Below are 16,487 nucleotides of genomic sequence, written 5' to 3'. Positions count from 1 at the left end.
CCAGCCCTCCCGGGACTGTAGTTTCCTGAGCAAGTGAGCTCACTGCCCCTGCCTCTCCACCCCCGCCTTTAAAGGTCTGGTGTGTCTCATTTCCTCCCCAAAGCTGCCTTCAGCCTCTTCAACCCACGGGGATAAATCCCTTTTCAGAATTCCTATTGTACTCGTTTACTTATTCTCTGATCCTTTCGTGTATATTAGTTTTAACTACCTACCTGGACTGTAATATCCTTGAGGTCCACTGTTTTTTATTTGCTGTGCTATCTCCGCCGTGGGGTATGTATTATGTGTCATTGTTGTAGTGGTATTCACAATAATTACTACTAGTAATTACTGCAATTATGTGCAATTAAGCCACCGTTAGAAGAATGCAATGAATTTGTTATGGCATGCAGAACTTTACATGTGTTTGCTTCTCTGATGAGTACATACTTCACTCACTTAAGTAATTGACTCAGCGTCCACTAGCTGTGGGTCTCAGGGAAGTCACTTCTTTCTGAGACTCAGTTTCTTCATCTGCAGTGCTGAGAGCTGGACGCCTTTTTCTTTTTTTCCCACACATCACTGGATGGGTGCCTTCTCTTTAAGATTCCTTCCACTTCCAACCCTGTGGTTCAATTCAATTTCACTCCACTCATTTCTAGGGAATCTTTACTGTGTACTGTGCACAGATTTGTTGCTGAGGGAATATAAAACAAATATGGCCCAGTCCCCGCCCTCAGAGTTTTTGCCATCCATTGTAATAACAGGAAGCCATGGGTATCCGAGGGATAGAGAACAAGGGGGCTAATTACGTCATTAGGAGAAAGCGAGAGTTGATTCTAATTAAAAGCTTCCTGAAGGGGGAGAGATTTCCGTTCCCTTGAAAGGACGTAGTTGATGGTGTGGGAGTACAGAGGCCCTGGTGGGGAAAGCAGCTATTCAGCGGTGAACCAGAACAGGGCTGTGTTTAGGATCAACCAACCAGACATTGGTTGTGTGCTAAATTTAGTGTGGCTACCTCATTGACGGTGTTGCAAAGCACAACAGGAGAGTTTCAGCTACGTCACAAAAGTATGTGGATCTCAGAGGGGTGAGCCATTTGGCTATTTGAGATGCATCCTTGGATTAAAACCATTTATATTGGCATGCCCACGTGCAGAGGCTCATAAGCCACAGGGGAATATGTCTCCCGTTGATGATACATCTGGATTCCTGTCACAACATAATACACTGAATCACCATTATCATCAGCTAGTGATAGAGTTCAATATTAATATTTATGTCTCTCCTTATTCCAGAAGGAACTGAAGCAGTTTGCAAATATATTCACATGAACAAGCTAAAAATGCAAGAGTTGCAAAATGAGAAAATATAAGTAGAAATAATAGTGTGAGGTCAGAGGAAAGTTAAATGCTCAAATGTTCTAAGCACTGTACCAGAGGTGGGCTGCATAACTGGGGCTTAGTAAATCTTAGCAACCAAGCATTTTTCCCCTAAAGTTTTTATTTATTTATTTTTTAATGTTTATTTATTTTGGGGGGAGAGAGAGAGAGTGGGGGAGAGGGGCAGAGAGAGAGAGAGGGAGACACAGAATTCGAAGCAGGCTCCAGGCTCTGAGCTGTCAGCACAGAGCCCAACACGGGTTTCCAACCCATGAACCGTGAGATCATGACCTAAGCCAAAGTCAAACGCTTAAGTGACCGAGCCACCCAGGAGCCCTGAAAGTTTGCATTTTTATTATGAAATGTGGCATCTCAAAGATCCCAAGCTTATGTTCAGAACCTTCTCTTTATTGATCCAAGAGATTTTCACAGTGGCCCACGGTGTGTGCTTTCATTCATGTTGACTGCTCTTTAAGTGCGTTCATTAGGAGCAAAGGCTCTTTGGCTGACTTTCTGTGGCTGCGTTGCTAATGGACCAGTGATTTTACTTAGGGAAGCTCCGGCGCTGAGGTGGAAGAGAATCCCCTCTCGTTATAAAATGTAAACGTCATGTCTTCCTTTTAGAAGCTTCTCTCTCTGACCGCCCCCTACCCTTCCACACACTTTTCCCCCAAACATGCTGTTACTAGTTTGTGCCGCTTGAGAGAGGCCAGCCCGCAGAGCCAGGGGGATTTGCCGTGGGGAACAGCAGAGGGGAGAGCACCTGCTGGGGCCCCCCCGCGTGAGCTGGCTTCGCTTCCATTGACAGCGTGAGGCAGCACGAGCGCTATGGCCAGCTGACTCTGGTCAACTCCACGGCCGCGGACACGGGCGAGTTTAGCTGCTGGGGACAGCTCTGCCAGGGCTACGTCTGCAGGAAGGACGAGACCAAAACCGGCTCCACCTACATCTTTTTTACAGGTAAACCGTTGGGCGTGTCGGTGGGACGCTTCGGTATTCTGGACTTGGCCCAGAGGTACAGGTTCCAACTGGGTGCCGAGTACCTAACAGTGACGATCAGAGCGCTCCCTGTGTGCCAGGCTCTGTCAGTTTATGTCTGTTATTTCGTGTAAGTCTCCCCAGCGACCCTCCAGGGGAAGCACTCCTGTCATTTCTCTTGTGTTCGTTGGGAAGTAGAGTTTTAGCGAAATGAAATACCTCCTTAGGGTCACACAGGTAAGTTGTGGTACTAGGATTCAAACCCTGGCTGATTCCTGAGTCTGTACCTACGTTGGCCAATATGGCAGCCACTAGGCATGTGTGACTATTTACATTTAAGTGAAAATGGTTTAAAATTAAACACCTTAAAACTCACTTTCTGAGGGCCACTCGCCCTGTTTCACGTGCTCCATTGCCACATGCGGCTCGTGGCTCTCCTGGACGTTGCAGACAGGGACCACGTCCGTCATTACAAAAAGCTCTACTGGGCAACATTGCTGTGCACGTGTAGTCACTGTGCTCTCAGGGCCCATGATGATCTTTCTAGAGCCTCCGTGGCCGTACGATGCTTCGCTAAAGGCCTCCTCATATTTGTTCTTAGCGTACTGTGAGCTGAAGTTTTGGGGGCACGATTCCCAAAGCCTGTGGGCTTTGTGGCTCCAGCCCCGATCCCTGCGCTGAGTGAAGGGCCTAAAAATGCACAATGCTTGCTTCGTGTCCAGGCAGGGGCTCTCATGAGCGCTGTCTACATCCCGACTCCCTCCGCCTTTCGGACCTACAGTGACTTAGGCCTAGGACCCAAATGATCTTCTGCACTGGCCATTAATGAATGGTAGCAAACTCTCGAATGTTTCCCCCCCTCCCACCCACACAGCTCCTCTCCAGCCAGAAGATGTGTTAGCAGAGCACTCTACCGTGTTGGAGTCACATGTATCTCGTTTCATTTTTACCACACCCCTAGGAACTAAGTAGAAGCTCTTTGACCATCTCTGTTTTAGAAATAATGATGCTGACGCTGAGACCTTGAAGGGCAAGGTGACTTGGTCAGGATTCCATGACTGGTAACGGGGAGTAAAGAGTCAGCCCCTGTTTTTCTGACCTGGGATCTAATGTTCTTACTGCCCTAATCTGTTTCTAGGACAAGGTGGTGGGTAGATTGATAGACAGGCAGAAAGACACTAGCTAGCATCACTGGTGTTGTCAGGCGAATGGCTAACAGTTGTTCACAGGTAATCCCTTCTGATCCTCATTCTGGAATGTGTTGCACAGACTTGCTCATGTGCCTTTAGAGCCTGTTTTTCTGGACAAGGACTGATACCCTATTTCACACTGCAGGTTCAAGATTCTTTGCCATGATTAGCACTATCGTGTCCTTCTAAAAGATTGGATTTTGAATTGAAAGTTTGAACTGAAGACTTCCCTTGAGCCGAATGCCCCGTGAGGGTTAAAGGGCTCTCTTTGAGTTTTGGAGCTAGGTCCTCGTTCTTAATTTATGGGCAGCTCTTTAGGGAATCAAAGGAAGGCTAAAATATTTACCAAACTATTTACTTCAACTGTGAAGAAACTTGGATCAAAAAGGGGCATGACCTAATGTGTTGTATCATTTTCTCTTTTCTCAATAGCAAGGCAAGAGGCCAGTTGGATTTTCAGTCCAGGGTTTAGCATTTGTCTCTTCAGGCATGGGTGGGTTTGCAAAACCAAGATGAGCTGTTTCGGAAGCTGAGCCTCCTGCTCGTGGCTCCGGTTCTTTCAGAACATATGCTTCCCCACGACCCACATAGAGAAACGTCTGGCATTCATTATGTTTGTAGGTTTCCCAGAGTTTGGTTGCAAACACCGTGAAGCCTCTTTTCGACTGTTGTTAATTTGCGCGGTTTTTGATTAAGCAACTGCCACATATTATAATGACTCTTTATCCGAGAGGCTCTCAGAAGGTTTTTCTTTTTATTGAACTATAATATATACAAAGAAAACTACACAAGTCATAAGTATACAGCTCAATAAATTAACCTCAAATGAATGCACATATTAACTACCATCCAGATCAAGGAGGAGAACATTACCGGCGGTAGAGCTGTCTCATAGCAAAAGGCTTGGGCTCCAATGATCATATGTAGTGAAACCACATTAATGAGCATTTTACTAAATATGGGGTTTGTTGAAATTTGGACTTGGTAGCCTATTTGATTTTTTTTTGAAATCTAAATTTCCATGTGCTTAGTTTTCTTAAAGTAACGCTTAGCATTGACTTGAATACATACAAACATGTTTGCAGGAGGCATGTGTACTCTAAATTTTTTTAAATGAACTTCAGTAAAGTTTTTTGTTGTTGGTAGATGGAATCTGCTTACGAATTTCTTTCTTTTTTTTTTTTTCTGTTGGTTAAAGCAACTGGTGAGGTCACTTCTTTCAAAGATTGTTTTACAGTAACAAGAAGTAAGACCACATTTTTGTGTTCTAGAATTTGGATTGTTCACTTAATCTACTGGTTTTGTTTATTGGTTCAGTTTCCTCTGTAAAACAAAAGAAAAGTTACTTCTAAATCTTAGAATCAGAAATTCCTGAAGGGTTTTTGTTCAAAAGCTCTCTTTAGTCCTAGAGATTCTGTTCTCTCCAAATGGGGATGTGGAAGCAGAGATTAAGTTGACCCATCCAAGGCCATATAGACTTACTCTGTGTGAACACATGGGTGTCAGAAACAACATTGACCAAGGTGCCCCTTAACTAAGCCTGAAAGTCAATCTATCATGAATGTGGCGCACATCACCCAGCCTGATAGAAAGCCTTGCAAAAGATGGAGGTTCCCTGAGCCATGGCATACTCCTTGATCTCAGAGCCGGGGAAGGACCTCCATGTCAGTGAACTTGGCACTCCCAGCCAAAGAAATCTTGGCCCACGGAGACATTTGATGTTGTGTCTGAGAATAGGTCACCAACCTAAAACATCACATGAATGTGGCACAAAGAGGGCTAGTGAAGGAAAAAGCCAGGAATAATGATTTGTATCAGGAACGTTGTGGGAAAAACATAGGAAACAATTAAATGTTGGGGTATGATCAAGTTCAAAGATTTCTCTTAGCAATTCCTGTAGCATTCCCTCACACTAGCATCCACAACACAGAGGATTCAACGTGCCATGCTAAAAGAAAATTAAAAAAAAAATTACTCTAACCCACAGTCCCTTGAGCATCCTGAGGAATGAATGTGTGGGCAACCCAGTCCTCGTTTCTCTCACTTCTGTAAGAGCCAGTGCCATCATCTAGAACTTAAGGTATAGGGATAATGATTTCAGGGGAAACTGGAGGACATAAGAAACGGACTGGATTCCCCAGCCCAGAGTTAGACAAGCAGAATTCAGAACCTGAGGCCACTGGGCCCCTCATCTGACCTTCCTTAATTCTCTATTAGCTGTGGCAGGAACACCGTCCTCTGGGCTGTAAGGACAGGCGAGGGTACCAGTGTCCTCAGTGACCCGGGCCTCCCAGAGGCTCTGCTGTGCTGGAGAACTGTTCCAGTGACTGAGTACAGGCTTTGGGGCTTCTCCAGAGACACAGCAAATTGTTCACAAGGTTTTGTTTTTTTAAAAAATGTTGATTTGTTTTTGAGAGAGCAAGCCAGGGAGGGGCAGAGGGAGGGGGACAGAGGATCCAAAGCAGGGTCCGTGCTGCAAGCACTGAGCCCCGATGGTGCTGCCGCGGGGCTTGAACTCAGGAACCGTGCGATCGCTGACCTGAGCCGAAGTCGGAGGCTCAGCTGACTGAGCCACTCAGATGCCCCTGCTCACAGGTTTTAAAACTGCTCTTAACCTAAGGAAACCCGTCTCCTTCCCTGCTTCCTTATTGGGGTAATTCATGGGCCTGATTTGGGCTTCAACTAATACCTTTTTGTTGCCTTTAAGGAGATGGGAAGTAAAATCTTTTTTTACAAAAAAGGAAAAGCATTGAAGAGTAGCTTTTTCTATGCGTAAAGACTCAGTATCTGAGTATATTGCCAATCCCCTCTCTATGCCCGTAGAATGTAAACATTCTTCAAGCGGTCTTACCTTGTTTCTCCAGAAAAAACAAACCTCTGTCTTTCCCTTCGCAGAGAAAGGAGAACTCTTTGTACCTTCTCCCAGTTACTTTGATGTTGTCTACCTGAACCCGGACAGGCAGGCTGTGGTTCCTTGTCGAGTGACTGTCCCGTCGGCCAGAGTCACCCTCCACAGGGAGTTCCCTGCCAAGGAAATCCCAGCCAATGGGACAGACATTGTTTATGACATGAAGAGGGGCTTTGTGTATCTGCAACCTCATTCCGACCACCAGGGGGTGGTCTACTGCAAGGCGGAGGCTGGGGGCAAGTCTCAGATCTCAGTCAAGTACCAACTACTGTATGTGGAAGGTAAGCCTGCCCCGACGAGCGCCTAGACTTCAGTCTCTTCCAGCTGGCCCGTCTCCGGCACTGCTCTTCCAAACTATGGATGGAAATCAGGAGGCACAGAATGCTGTTTTTAAAGGCTCTTCTACTGCACTGCCATTTCTAGAACTGCCTGTGACCCTGAGCTAACACCCCTTGACTCCCTTCACCCATTGCTCGCTCTAGTACTATATCCGTGTGATGTATCAGCAATTCTCCAGTTCTTCCAGCCTTTTAGAACATCTTCTGTGATGAGAGCATCCTCTTTGTTGTGACCCAAATCTGTGGTTTCCTAAGGGCACCATCCCTCGCCAACTCAAGGTCAAGCTCCTCTTGTGTCTGTTCCCCCTTCCTCACCCTCGTTCTCTCATTTGCTGTTAGGAACCTCTGCTCCTCCGAGTCTCGCGGCTCCACCAGCTTTTTCTTCTCCTTTCCATTCATTCCCCTCATTTGCTCATTGTCCTCCTTGTCACTGGGTGACGTCGACATCCACTTGGAGCTCATCCACCTAGTTCACTGCCTCGACCCTCCACCTCAGGCACCCCTCCCTCCCTCCCTCCGCCGCACCTTCAGCCTGCCCACAGCTACACCTGCTCCGACTTGAGGATCACTCACTGAGTCAGACACCAACTTGATGAAGGACCTCATCCTTGCCCAGATTGTTGCTCAGTGTTCACTGACTCCTGTGTGTGTGTCCTCATCTTTGCCGTCCACCCCTGCGTTCCCCTCTGCTCTCCCGCCCTCCCCACCCCCACCCTGCTTGGGGTCCAGGACTCGACATGGCTATGCTCTGTGCCCGTGCCCTCAACTCTTTGCCCGCCTGTTGTCCTCCCACTGTCCAGGGAAATACCTCCCTAGAGCACATACTTGTACCCTTTCTCCATGCCGAGGGCTCCTGGAAAATCCCATGGATGTGTAAATTCAGTCTCTTCCGATTGGCCTAACTCCCCACTTCTTGAAGGGATTGAAGTATGCTCAAATCTCTCCACTAAACATTGAACTGTTTTTAACGTGATCATTTTAATGTTTATTTTTGAGACAGAGAGAGAAACAGAGTACAAGCAGGGGAGGGGCAGAGGGGCAGAGAGAGAGAGGGAGACATAGGATCCGAAGCAGGCTCCGAGCTGTCAGCACAGAACCTGACGCTGGGCTCGAACTCACGAACCGTGAGGTCATGACCTGAGCCGAAGTCGGACGCTTAACTGAGTGAGCCACCCAGGTACCCCTGGGTTCCCACTTTTCTTAGAACTCTAGTCAGAATCTTCCATGTGGGCTGAGGTGCCCTCGGCCCTCTGCCCTGCTCCACAGCCTGCCTGGCCTTGGTCTACCTCACAGCCGAAGCTCACACAGTGATTCCCCCGGTGACTTCCTGCTTCTCCCTCCATGCCTGGCAAGCTCACCCTTCAGGTTTTAGTTCAAACATTGTTCCCTCAAGGAAGCCATTCTTGCTTTTCAGGCTACTCTGAACTTGCAGAACATGCTGGTCTTCTTCATAGTACAACCCAAGTTGAACATTAACTGTCCAATTGTTTAGTGTCTGCCTTCTTCAGACCATGAAGACAGGTCCCCAAGGGATCAGAGACCATGTCTGTGCTGTTCGCTGCTGTAGCCCCTGCTCCTAGTCCATTGGCTTGCTCAAGGCCGCCATCAGAATTATTTAAGTGAACTGACCCCCATGTTTCTAAAATGCTGTCAAGTAAAGCAAGCAGATGGCAGTAGTTGTACCTTTCCTCCAAACATCCTTTTTCGTTAGATTCAGACTTGCTCCTTTTCCTTCTGAGGATGGACAGCCACACACCTGTCTGGTCCTTTTCACTCCTTCAGCCGCCCTCCTTCCCGCCAGCCTTCTCTATGTTCTGCTCACTCTGTCCCCAAGCACCTTCTTCTCCCTCACCTTCTTTATTCCCCTTATTCCCACAACTTTTAGCCGCCTCCTTTAACATAAATGTAATGGCTGGGCCTGGGGGTTCTGGATGAGCACCCCATTCTGGACTGCCAGTGTGGAGAGGAGGCTTCACCGGAAACCAGAAGTGATGGGATAGTCTAGGCCTGAAGCCGGCTGGGAAGCTGGAAGGAAGGCAGACATGTCACAGCTCAGTTCCAAGAACAGAATATGCCTCGAGGTTTGTCTTCAACATCATACCCGTGGATTCTGTCTCACTTACCCTGTCTCCTTCCAGTTCCCAGAGGCCCTCCGTCAACAACCATCTTGGCATCCTCAAACAAAGTGAGGAGTGGGGATGACATCAGCGTCCTCTGTACCGTCCTGGGGGAACCTGATGTCGAGGTGGAATTCAGGTGGATCTACCCAGGACAGAAGGTAAGGGCTGTGCCCCTACTCGGCCAGCTCAGGACATTTAGTTTTGTCCTCCAACCCACCCCCAGGTGAAGAGGTCATAACTTAACGAGTGTGAGCAGTGTGTGAAACTGTATCAGGGGCCAGGTTTTACTTGTTTTCTAAGCTGTTCCAGTAATATTTACAAGTGGCTCTTTTAAAGGACAGGAAAAAAAAGTGGGTTCCATTAGGCAGTTCAGTGTACCTTCTTTATATGTTATTTTTCTTCATAACCTTTAAGCAGGGACAGAGCCTGAAAGAGAAAGGAGGGGGCTCCCTCTTTCTCCACCCCCATTTCTGGGTCAATTGGAGGCCAACTCGTCTCCCTCAGAGTGTGCTCCCTATACGAGCTATGCTCTGTGGTGAGCACATCCACCAAGTGGGCATATAAACCTAGGCCCTGGCAAAAAGGTGCTGTGAGGCCAGAGATAATTTTAAAATAGACTTTCCATAAGAGCAACACCTGCACATTTAGCCTCCGTGCCCATTTTGCTCGCTAAAATAAACAGCTTTGCTACCAACATGGAATAATCCCTTCGTTGCCAGAGAAGATTTGGCCTCCTAAGACATACTCAGTAGCCAATACACTTCTGGCTCAGGGGCTGTGATTGGTGGAAAATAAGTCTCCCTGGAGAAAAAATATTTTCCTGGTAGTAGGTACTTGTTTTTAAAAAGTGTGGTCACACTTTGAAGACATCCATGATTTTCCATGGAAGTGTGTTTTGGTTTTTGTTTTTGTTTTTTAATGAGCAGAAAGTGTATTTATTAATACTGGTGATATTACAATCCTGTTCAGCAAATCCAAAACACACAACATTCGGCTCACCATAGTTGGGTGCAGCTTCTCCAAAGTGACCATCTCACTTTCTAGAAATAGGGAGTTAGATCATCCAGGGCATCGTGGCATCCATTCTTGGTACAACTTTGCTCCCACTGGAGTCCTTTGGCCTGGCTGTTTCTACTTCTTCCTTCACCAAATCTGAACAATGGGGAGCTCTCATTTACTTACACAGTGAGTGCGTCAGTCTTTTCTGGCTTTAAATTCTTTTTTAATTTTTATTAAAATTTTTTTTAACGTTTTGTTCATTTTTGAGACAGAGAGAGACCGAGCATGAGTGGGGGAGGGGCAGAGAGAGAGGGAGACACAGCATCCGAAGCAGGCTCCAGGCTCTGAGCCGTCAGCACAGAGCCCGATGTGGGGCTTGAACTCAGACTGTGAGATCATGACCTGAGCTGAAGCCGGACGCTTAACCGACTGAGCCACCCAGGTGCCCCATCTGGCTTTAAATTCTATAGTCCCAGAACTATTGAGTGGGCAATGTGAAGGGGGGAGCAGCAGAAATTTTTATCCATGTTTCTTGCCTAGTACCAGTTCTATGTTCTTGGGGTTCCAAAAGAATTTAAGTGGAAACTTAGGAGCAAAATGAGCATTCCAAACAGTGTAGTGTTTGCATATACTGTAAAAGCTCCCCTGTGCTGTATGTACCGAATAGTCTTTTAGGTGTTTGGGCAAGAACCTCCCCCCCCCCCCCCCCCCCGCCTCAGTGGTGTGGGGTGAATGGGACCTGTTTACAGCAGCCTATTGCTTGTGCTGCAGCGCTTGGGGGTGTTGTTCAACAGGATGAAAGGCCTGTGACGATTCAAGACACTTGGCGGCTGATCCACAGAGGACTGGGGCACACCACAAGAATCTCCCAGAGCATCCTGACAGTTGAAGACGTTGCAACCACTGATGTAGGGTATTACATTTGCACTGCTCGGAATCTCCAAGGGGAGACTACAGTAGCGACCACTGTTGAGTTTTCCTGACTTGGAAAATGAGGTATAATGAATTGAGGGCAAGTTCATTTGTGCACATGGCCGGCTTTGGGGTTCTGGTGACTCCTGCTTTGCCGGAGGCTGCCGTTCGGTGCCAAACCCCACCCCCTGCCCTGAGAGTCAGACCCAGACCTCCAAACTCAAAGGAAGTCATTCGGCCTAATAGTGTTAACTCCTGACAGAAAGCATGTATTTTGATTGCTTACCTATGTATCTGCATTTCTACTTTTTATAATAAAAAAGCATAGATGTTAACTTTGTATACTCATTTCTATCCAATGGGCAGGTTTTGGTACAAAATGGGCTAAGTGTTCGGTTTTTTGGTTGAAGGATTTGTTGGGGGCACTGCTTGGGTCAATACCAAAGATTCTATTCCATAACACAGGAGATCTAAAAATTAAGTGATATGTGGTTCAACTATATATTCAAAATGATGTGAAGGTATCAAAAACTGAGGCAAATGAGCCCTTTTTTAGGCTGCTGCACTCCAAAGTACTAGCTCTCGATGAGTCATTCAGTAAGAAGCAAACATGTGTTTTTAGAACTTTAACTTTCCATATAGATTTCTGATTCAAGGAAGATTCAGCTTCATTTAGGCTTTTTTACTACCTCCAAAAATATTTGCACTGTGGCTGTTCTCATTTTCTTACCTGATACAGCAGAAATTGTTAAAGTCAGTTGCGGTTTCTCCAGTACCCATAGCTGGGAATTCAGAGAAGCTTACCTGTGAGTCTAGCTCTGTGAGCCAGATTTCAGCCCATGACCAACTGGGTGGTTGCACTGGAAACCCCTGGGGACACAGCTGAAGAGGAGACGAACGGTCACCGGTACCTTGAGAAGGGCTGAAAACTGAGTGACGCTTCAGAGGGTGGAGTAGGTCAGACGTCGCAATCCTTATGTTGAATATTCCAGCATTATTTATTTGATCAAAGTAAAATACACTTTCTATCACTACAAACTGAGCACAACTACGGTTTACACATCCTTATTTTTATGACGTGCCAACATTTTCCGTCCTACGTGAGAAACATTTGGTTTGAGAAAAAAAAAATCTTAAAGTTCTGTTTTGTTTCCTATCTTCTCTCCTATTGTCTCCCATTCTCTGAAGACATTTTGTATTAATTGTGTAAGATTGATTTCCCCAGACACCTAAATGGTATGGAGGATAGCAGGGAACAGCACAAGAGTTACCATGCCTAGGAGATGGATGGCAAACCCAACTTTGGCTAATGGCATTGAAAACAACGCAGAAGGGCAAGCAGAGAGCTATTCCCGGAGGTGGCAGTGAGCCTAAATTCCCATTTATCAGAGGCAAACACGGAAGGTAACATACATAATACACTGCTGGAGGTTAAGGGCTTCAGACACAATCACTAATAAAAACAAGCATGCATCGTGAATATCAGCTTGCTATGTAGCATCCATGTAGATGACGACTCAAATATCCACCTCTGGTATCCTGAATCTGTTCTTACACTACAGGAGTTACTTGTACAGCCACTGGACGTCAGCAACGCGGGTTAGTAAATACTGACATGCAGGGACAGGGAGATAAAGCCACAGTTCTTCCTTCTACTTCCCCCCAAAGTATCAGAATTGGGGGAGGTAATAAGTTTTGAAGAGAAATTGAATTGCAGCTTGGAGGGCGTTGTACACATCACATCTTCCACCCACTGACTGACCATTCTGCTACCTCAAGGACAGAGAAGGATTCCTCCAAGAGGACACAGAAGCTTAGCACTATCTTTCCAGAATGCATTAAGTGCATCATTGCCCTACACCAGCTGCTCCTACTTAGCCATAAGCACTGAATCCTACCTTACTCCGTTCTACTAGCTAATGCCTTATTCTTCATTCTCTTTAGGGTTTCCCAACATTTTTACTGTCACATCCAGGCCTTGGTTTGTTTGGAAAGTGGTTTTGGCACCTTGATGACGAGCTGGCTCTGGAAAACCTATTCCTTGTCCCAGAGAAGAGTAGGTAGGAGGTAGAAGGTTTGCTTTTGTGGCTCTGGTGAGGGGTGGGGAGTTGGGGGGGGGGAAGGGTGTGTGTGGAGAAGAGGAAGAGGGCAGAAATGAAGACAACGGGAGAGCCAACAATCTGTGGGGATAGCTCAGGTCAAGGTAAAAATAAGGCAGAAGCAAACCCACTGGTCCTGCCCCTTTTCTTTATACAGATTTTTAGAAAAATTAGGGTCTTATATTTGCTCATAGCCTGAGAAAATAGATTGTAGTATAATGTTAGGTTTACAGAGGGAAGTTAAAAACCTACAGAAAAAAATCTAGCTAGTTTGAACTGACGTGGCTGAACACTGAGAGACTGCCAGCAAGTTATCGCAGAAGGACAGAGAGCTGTACGGACATGGAAGAGTCCCAGCTCGTCGTGTCATTACCGCTCCCCACTGTCAAGGGCTGAGCCAAGTTGGTGGTAGAGAGTCTTAATTCAAGCAACTACTGCTCCTCCCTCTATGGCTTTTGCGGAAGTGCATACACGGACTAGCATTCGGTTAGTACATACCCAGCTGTGTGGGGCACCTGCCTTCCAGGACACAGCGAAGGAGGTGGCATCAGACACGGGACAGTCTGCCGCATCCATTCCACTCACACATCCCCAGTCAGACCAAAACACAAATCCCAAGAAGGTGTCCGCGGTGAAGAACATTATAAAGGTTATACATCTTTATCTTAACAGGCCCCTGAGAGTTTTCTTTCCGCCTTATGCTTAGGTGAAAAAGGCAACAAACAAGACCCTCTTGTTCTTTAAGTGCTTTGTGCAACAGCGTCCGTCCATGCGGATCCGTTCTGAGGTCTTTGGCGAGGGGGCTCTTGGACGGGGTCCAAGTCTTCCTCCAGAGTGTTCCAGTCTCAGAAGGAGCCTCGGGGGCGGCGACTCTCCAGTTCCAGCGTGGTTACTACACGTCCGCTACTGTAGCTCTCACTCCGTCGAGCGTGGTTAGGGTCAGTCCCGCACACCTGTTACAGATGTTTTCCGACAGTCTCCCAGCTTCCAGAAGGCGTCATCTGGGTGAGATGCTGGGGCTGGGGCAGGAGCCGGAGTTCCTCGGTGGCTGGAAGGGGATGGCGGCAGACGTGGGGGACCTCTTAGGGCTGCACAGGTCCCCGTTGTGCAGCTTCCACAGCAGCTCCTCGTTCTCCATGGACAGTCTCTTGTTGACTTTGGACTCCTTCTCCAGGGACTCCTGCAGAACTGCCTGCTCAGTGGAAAGTTGCCTTGAAGACAAAAAACAGAGCCACAAACCATGTGAATCTAAGTTAAAAGTAACTTGAAAAAATTCTTACTATTTAAAAAAAAAACGTTTACTTTTGAGAGAGAGAGAATGCAAGTGGGGGAGGGGCAGAAAGAGAGGGAGAGAGAGAATCCCAAGCAGGCTCCATGCTGTCAGTGCAGAGCCTGATGTGGGGCTTGAACTCACAAACCATGAGAGCGTGGCCTGAGCCGAAGTCAGACACTCAACCGACTGAGCCACCCAGGTGCCCTGAAAAAATTCTTACCATTTGAGCCCCCAAAAAAATCCCTTTGGAACAAAAGGGAATCCTGCACAGAGCTGCAAGGTGTGGGGGCTTTGGCTGGAGGAGAAACGCTGGGCACGTGAGCCAAAGGAAGAGCACGTTTGGGGGCGAGTTGATAGTCGGCTAGGATAGTCTCCATGTCTTAGGACTGTCTTCTGTCCTAAGACAGAAGGGTCCCCCAAGGGTCTCAGGGATGGCTTGCCTATTTAGGGGACAAGCCATTCAGTCAACACCACTGTGGTAAAAGCATGCATGGCTCCAATCCTATTTTCCACATGGAAATCAGTACCTGTTTAACCACACACTTCAACCCCATTTCCAGAGGTACACGGGTGGAGTGCGGTAAGAACGTAACACTGGACGTGGGAGCTCAGGAACAGTAGGGAACAGTAGGGCCATTTTTACCTTGAAATTGCCATGTGCTTGTCCATCCGAGCTTTCAATTCCTCATTCTCCTGCTGGAATCGCTTCAGTTTGTCAACCAATGCTGTGTTGTTGTCCACCTTGGTGTAAACGAGAATGCCAACATTTTTACATTAAAAATAAAGCCCCTCACTCCCTGAGGCACGTTCCAGACACCAGCACAGAGATTTCATTAAGGTAAGTTTGAAGATCTACGAACATATCTGTACACTGACATGCTGTGAAAAGATTCTAAGGCAGCCAACACAAAGCATCTGGATGTGTATTTTTAAAAAATGTAAGCTAGGCCGCGTGAAAACGGACAGACCCATGGGTAACCGGTTTGTCCTAGGTCATACTGTTTTTAGAATTGCCCCCCAGAGAATTGGTGCCCTGCCCGGGGCAACACTGGGGGCTGTGCCCCTTTCATAAGTTTCCAGGTGGTGAAATGAAAACAGCAGCCAGCCTGCCTGGGTCTATCAAGGGCACTACAGTTTCCTACAGCCAATTCAGGAGAAGACAAAAAATCCCCATGTTCGATGAAAACTCCTAGTAAGCCTACAGTTCGCAATTCTTGGCAGTGTTTTCTATGGCCTTAAATGTGGTTTCCAATCTCTCTCTGGCATTTACCCCTGTAAGTCACAAGGCTCTGTAGAGCATCAGTTGAGAGAAGGGACACTAGAGAAAGCCTCCCTCCTCAGTTCAGTTGGAGATATTTTGTTCTCCTGCTGGCCTGGCCCGGGCTAAACTTGCAAGGAAAAGGAATTGATCAGTGAAGATATTAAAGCATAAAATCCCAGAAGCCATTTAATCACTTAACGTGATGATGAGCTGATCACATCCCATTTACTTTCGAAAGGTAAGATTTGATTACTTGCTTAGGAGGTGAGATCACAACTCTGTCAGAATTAATTCTAATCCCTGTCTTTGTAGTGCATGACTAATCTACTCTGATGATGACTTCTTGGTTGGGAATCCTATTGTCCTTAACGTTTCCTATTACCCAGATCAACAGTGAGGACAAGCCAGTCAGGTGGAATTTCAAAAAAAAAAAAAAAAAAAAAAAAAAAAAAATAATGAGACTAGATTCTTGTAAGAAAAAGAGAACCTTGGAATTTCCAGTAATTATAAAGGATTTCAAGATAAAACATGAGGTGGGGAAATCTCGAATTAGAGACTGGGCCATGACTGGCCTGATGAGATGATCGCATCCAATTCCTCATTTTATTTATTTTAAAATTTGTTTTTAGTGTTTATTTTTTAGTGAGAGTCAGAGCACAAGCAGGAGACGGGCTGAGAGAGAGGGAGACACAGAATGGGAAGCAGGCTTCAGGCTCTGAGCTGTCAGCATAGAGCCTGACGCAGGTCTCCAACTTATGAACCATGAGATCATGACCTGAGCCGAAGTTGGATGCTTAACCATCTGAGCCATTCAGGCACCCCAATTCCCTCATTTTAAAGGAGAGGGTTTGGAGAGTGTGATGCTAAGTGAAATAAGTCATACAGAGAAAGACAGATACCATATGTTTTCACCCTTATGTGGATCCTGAGAAGCTTAACAGAAGACCATGCGGGAGGGGTGGGGGGGACAAAAAAGAGGTTAGAGAGGGAGGGAGCCAAAACATAAGAGACTCTTAAAAACTGAGAACAAACTGAGGGTTGATGGGGG

General features: G+C 46.7%; 2 protein-coding genes across 9 annotated transcripts in view; one reads left to right on the top strand and one right to left on the bottom strand.

The window, feature by feature from the left end:
• The window catches only part of PDGFRL (platelet derived growth factor receptor like), a 71,302-nt gene extending 60,161 nt beyond the window's left edge, over positions 1-11,141 (top strand). The window contains exons 3-6 of the mRNA XM_040490067.1: positions 2,170-2,321; positions 6,425-6,718; positions 8,914-9,053; positions 10,689-11,141. Of these exons, the coding sequence (XP_040346001.1) occupies positions 2,170-2,321; positions 6,425-6,718; positions 8,914-9,053; positions 10,689-10,877 (775 nt within the window). The 3' untranslated portion in view covers positions 10,878-11,141. The remainder of the gene's footprint in view (positions 1-2,169; positions 2,322-6,424; positions 6,719-8,913; positions 9,054-10,688) is intronic.
• Positions 11,142-11,780: 639 nt separating this feature from the next.
• MTUS1 (microtubule associated scaffold protein 1) overlaps positions 11,781-16,487 on the bottom strand; it is a 173,665-nt gene continuing 168,958 nt past the window's right edge. For all 8 annotated transcript variants that reach the window (XM_040490060.1, XM_040490059.1, XM_040490061.1 and 5 more), the window contains 2 exons: positions 14,822-14,919; positions 11,781-14,116 (listed from right to left, as the gene is read on the bottom strand). In XM_040490060.1, coding sequence (XP_040345994.1) covers positions 13,903-14,116; positions 14,822-14,919 — 312 coding nt within the window. In that variant the 3' untranslated portion in view covers positions 11,781-13,902. The remainder of the gene's footprint in view (positions 14,117-14,821; positions 14,920-16,487) is intronic.

This window comes from Herpailurus yagouaroundi, unplaced genomic scaffold (genome assembly GCF_014898765.1).
Source record: "Herpailurus yagouaroundi ecotype Mexico unplaced genomic scaffold, PumYag 181, whole genome shotgun sequence".
Lineage (NCBI taxonomy): Eukaryota > Metazoa > Chordata > Mammalia > Carnivora > Felidae > Herpailurus > Herpailurus yagouaroundi.
This window is presented reverse-complemented; position numbering and strand designations above follow the sequence as displayed.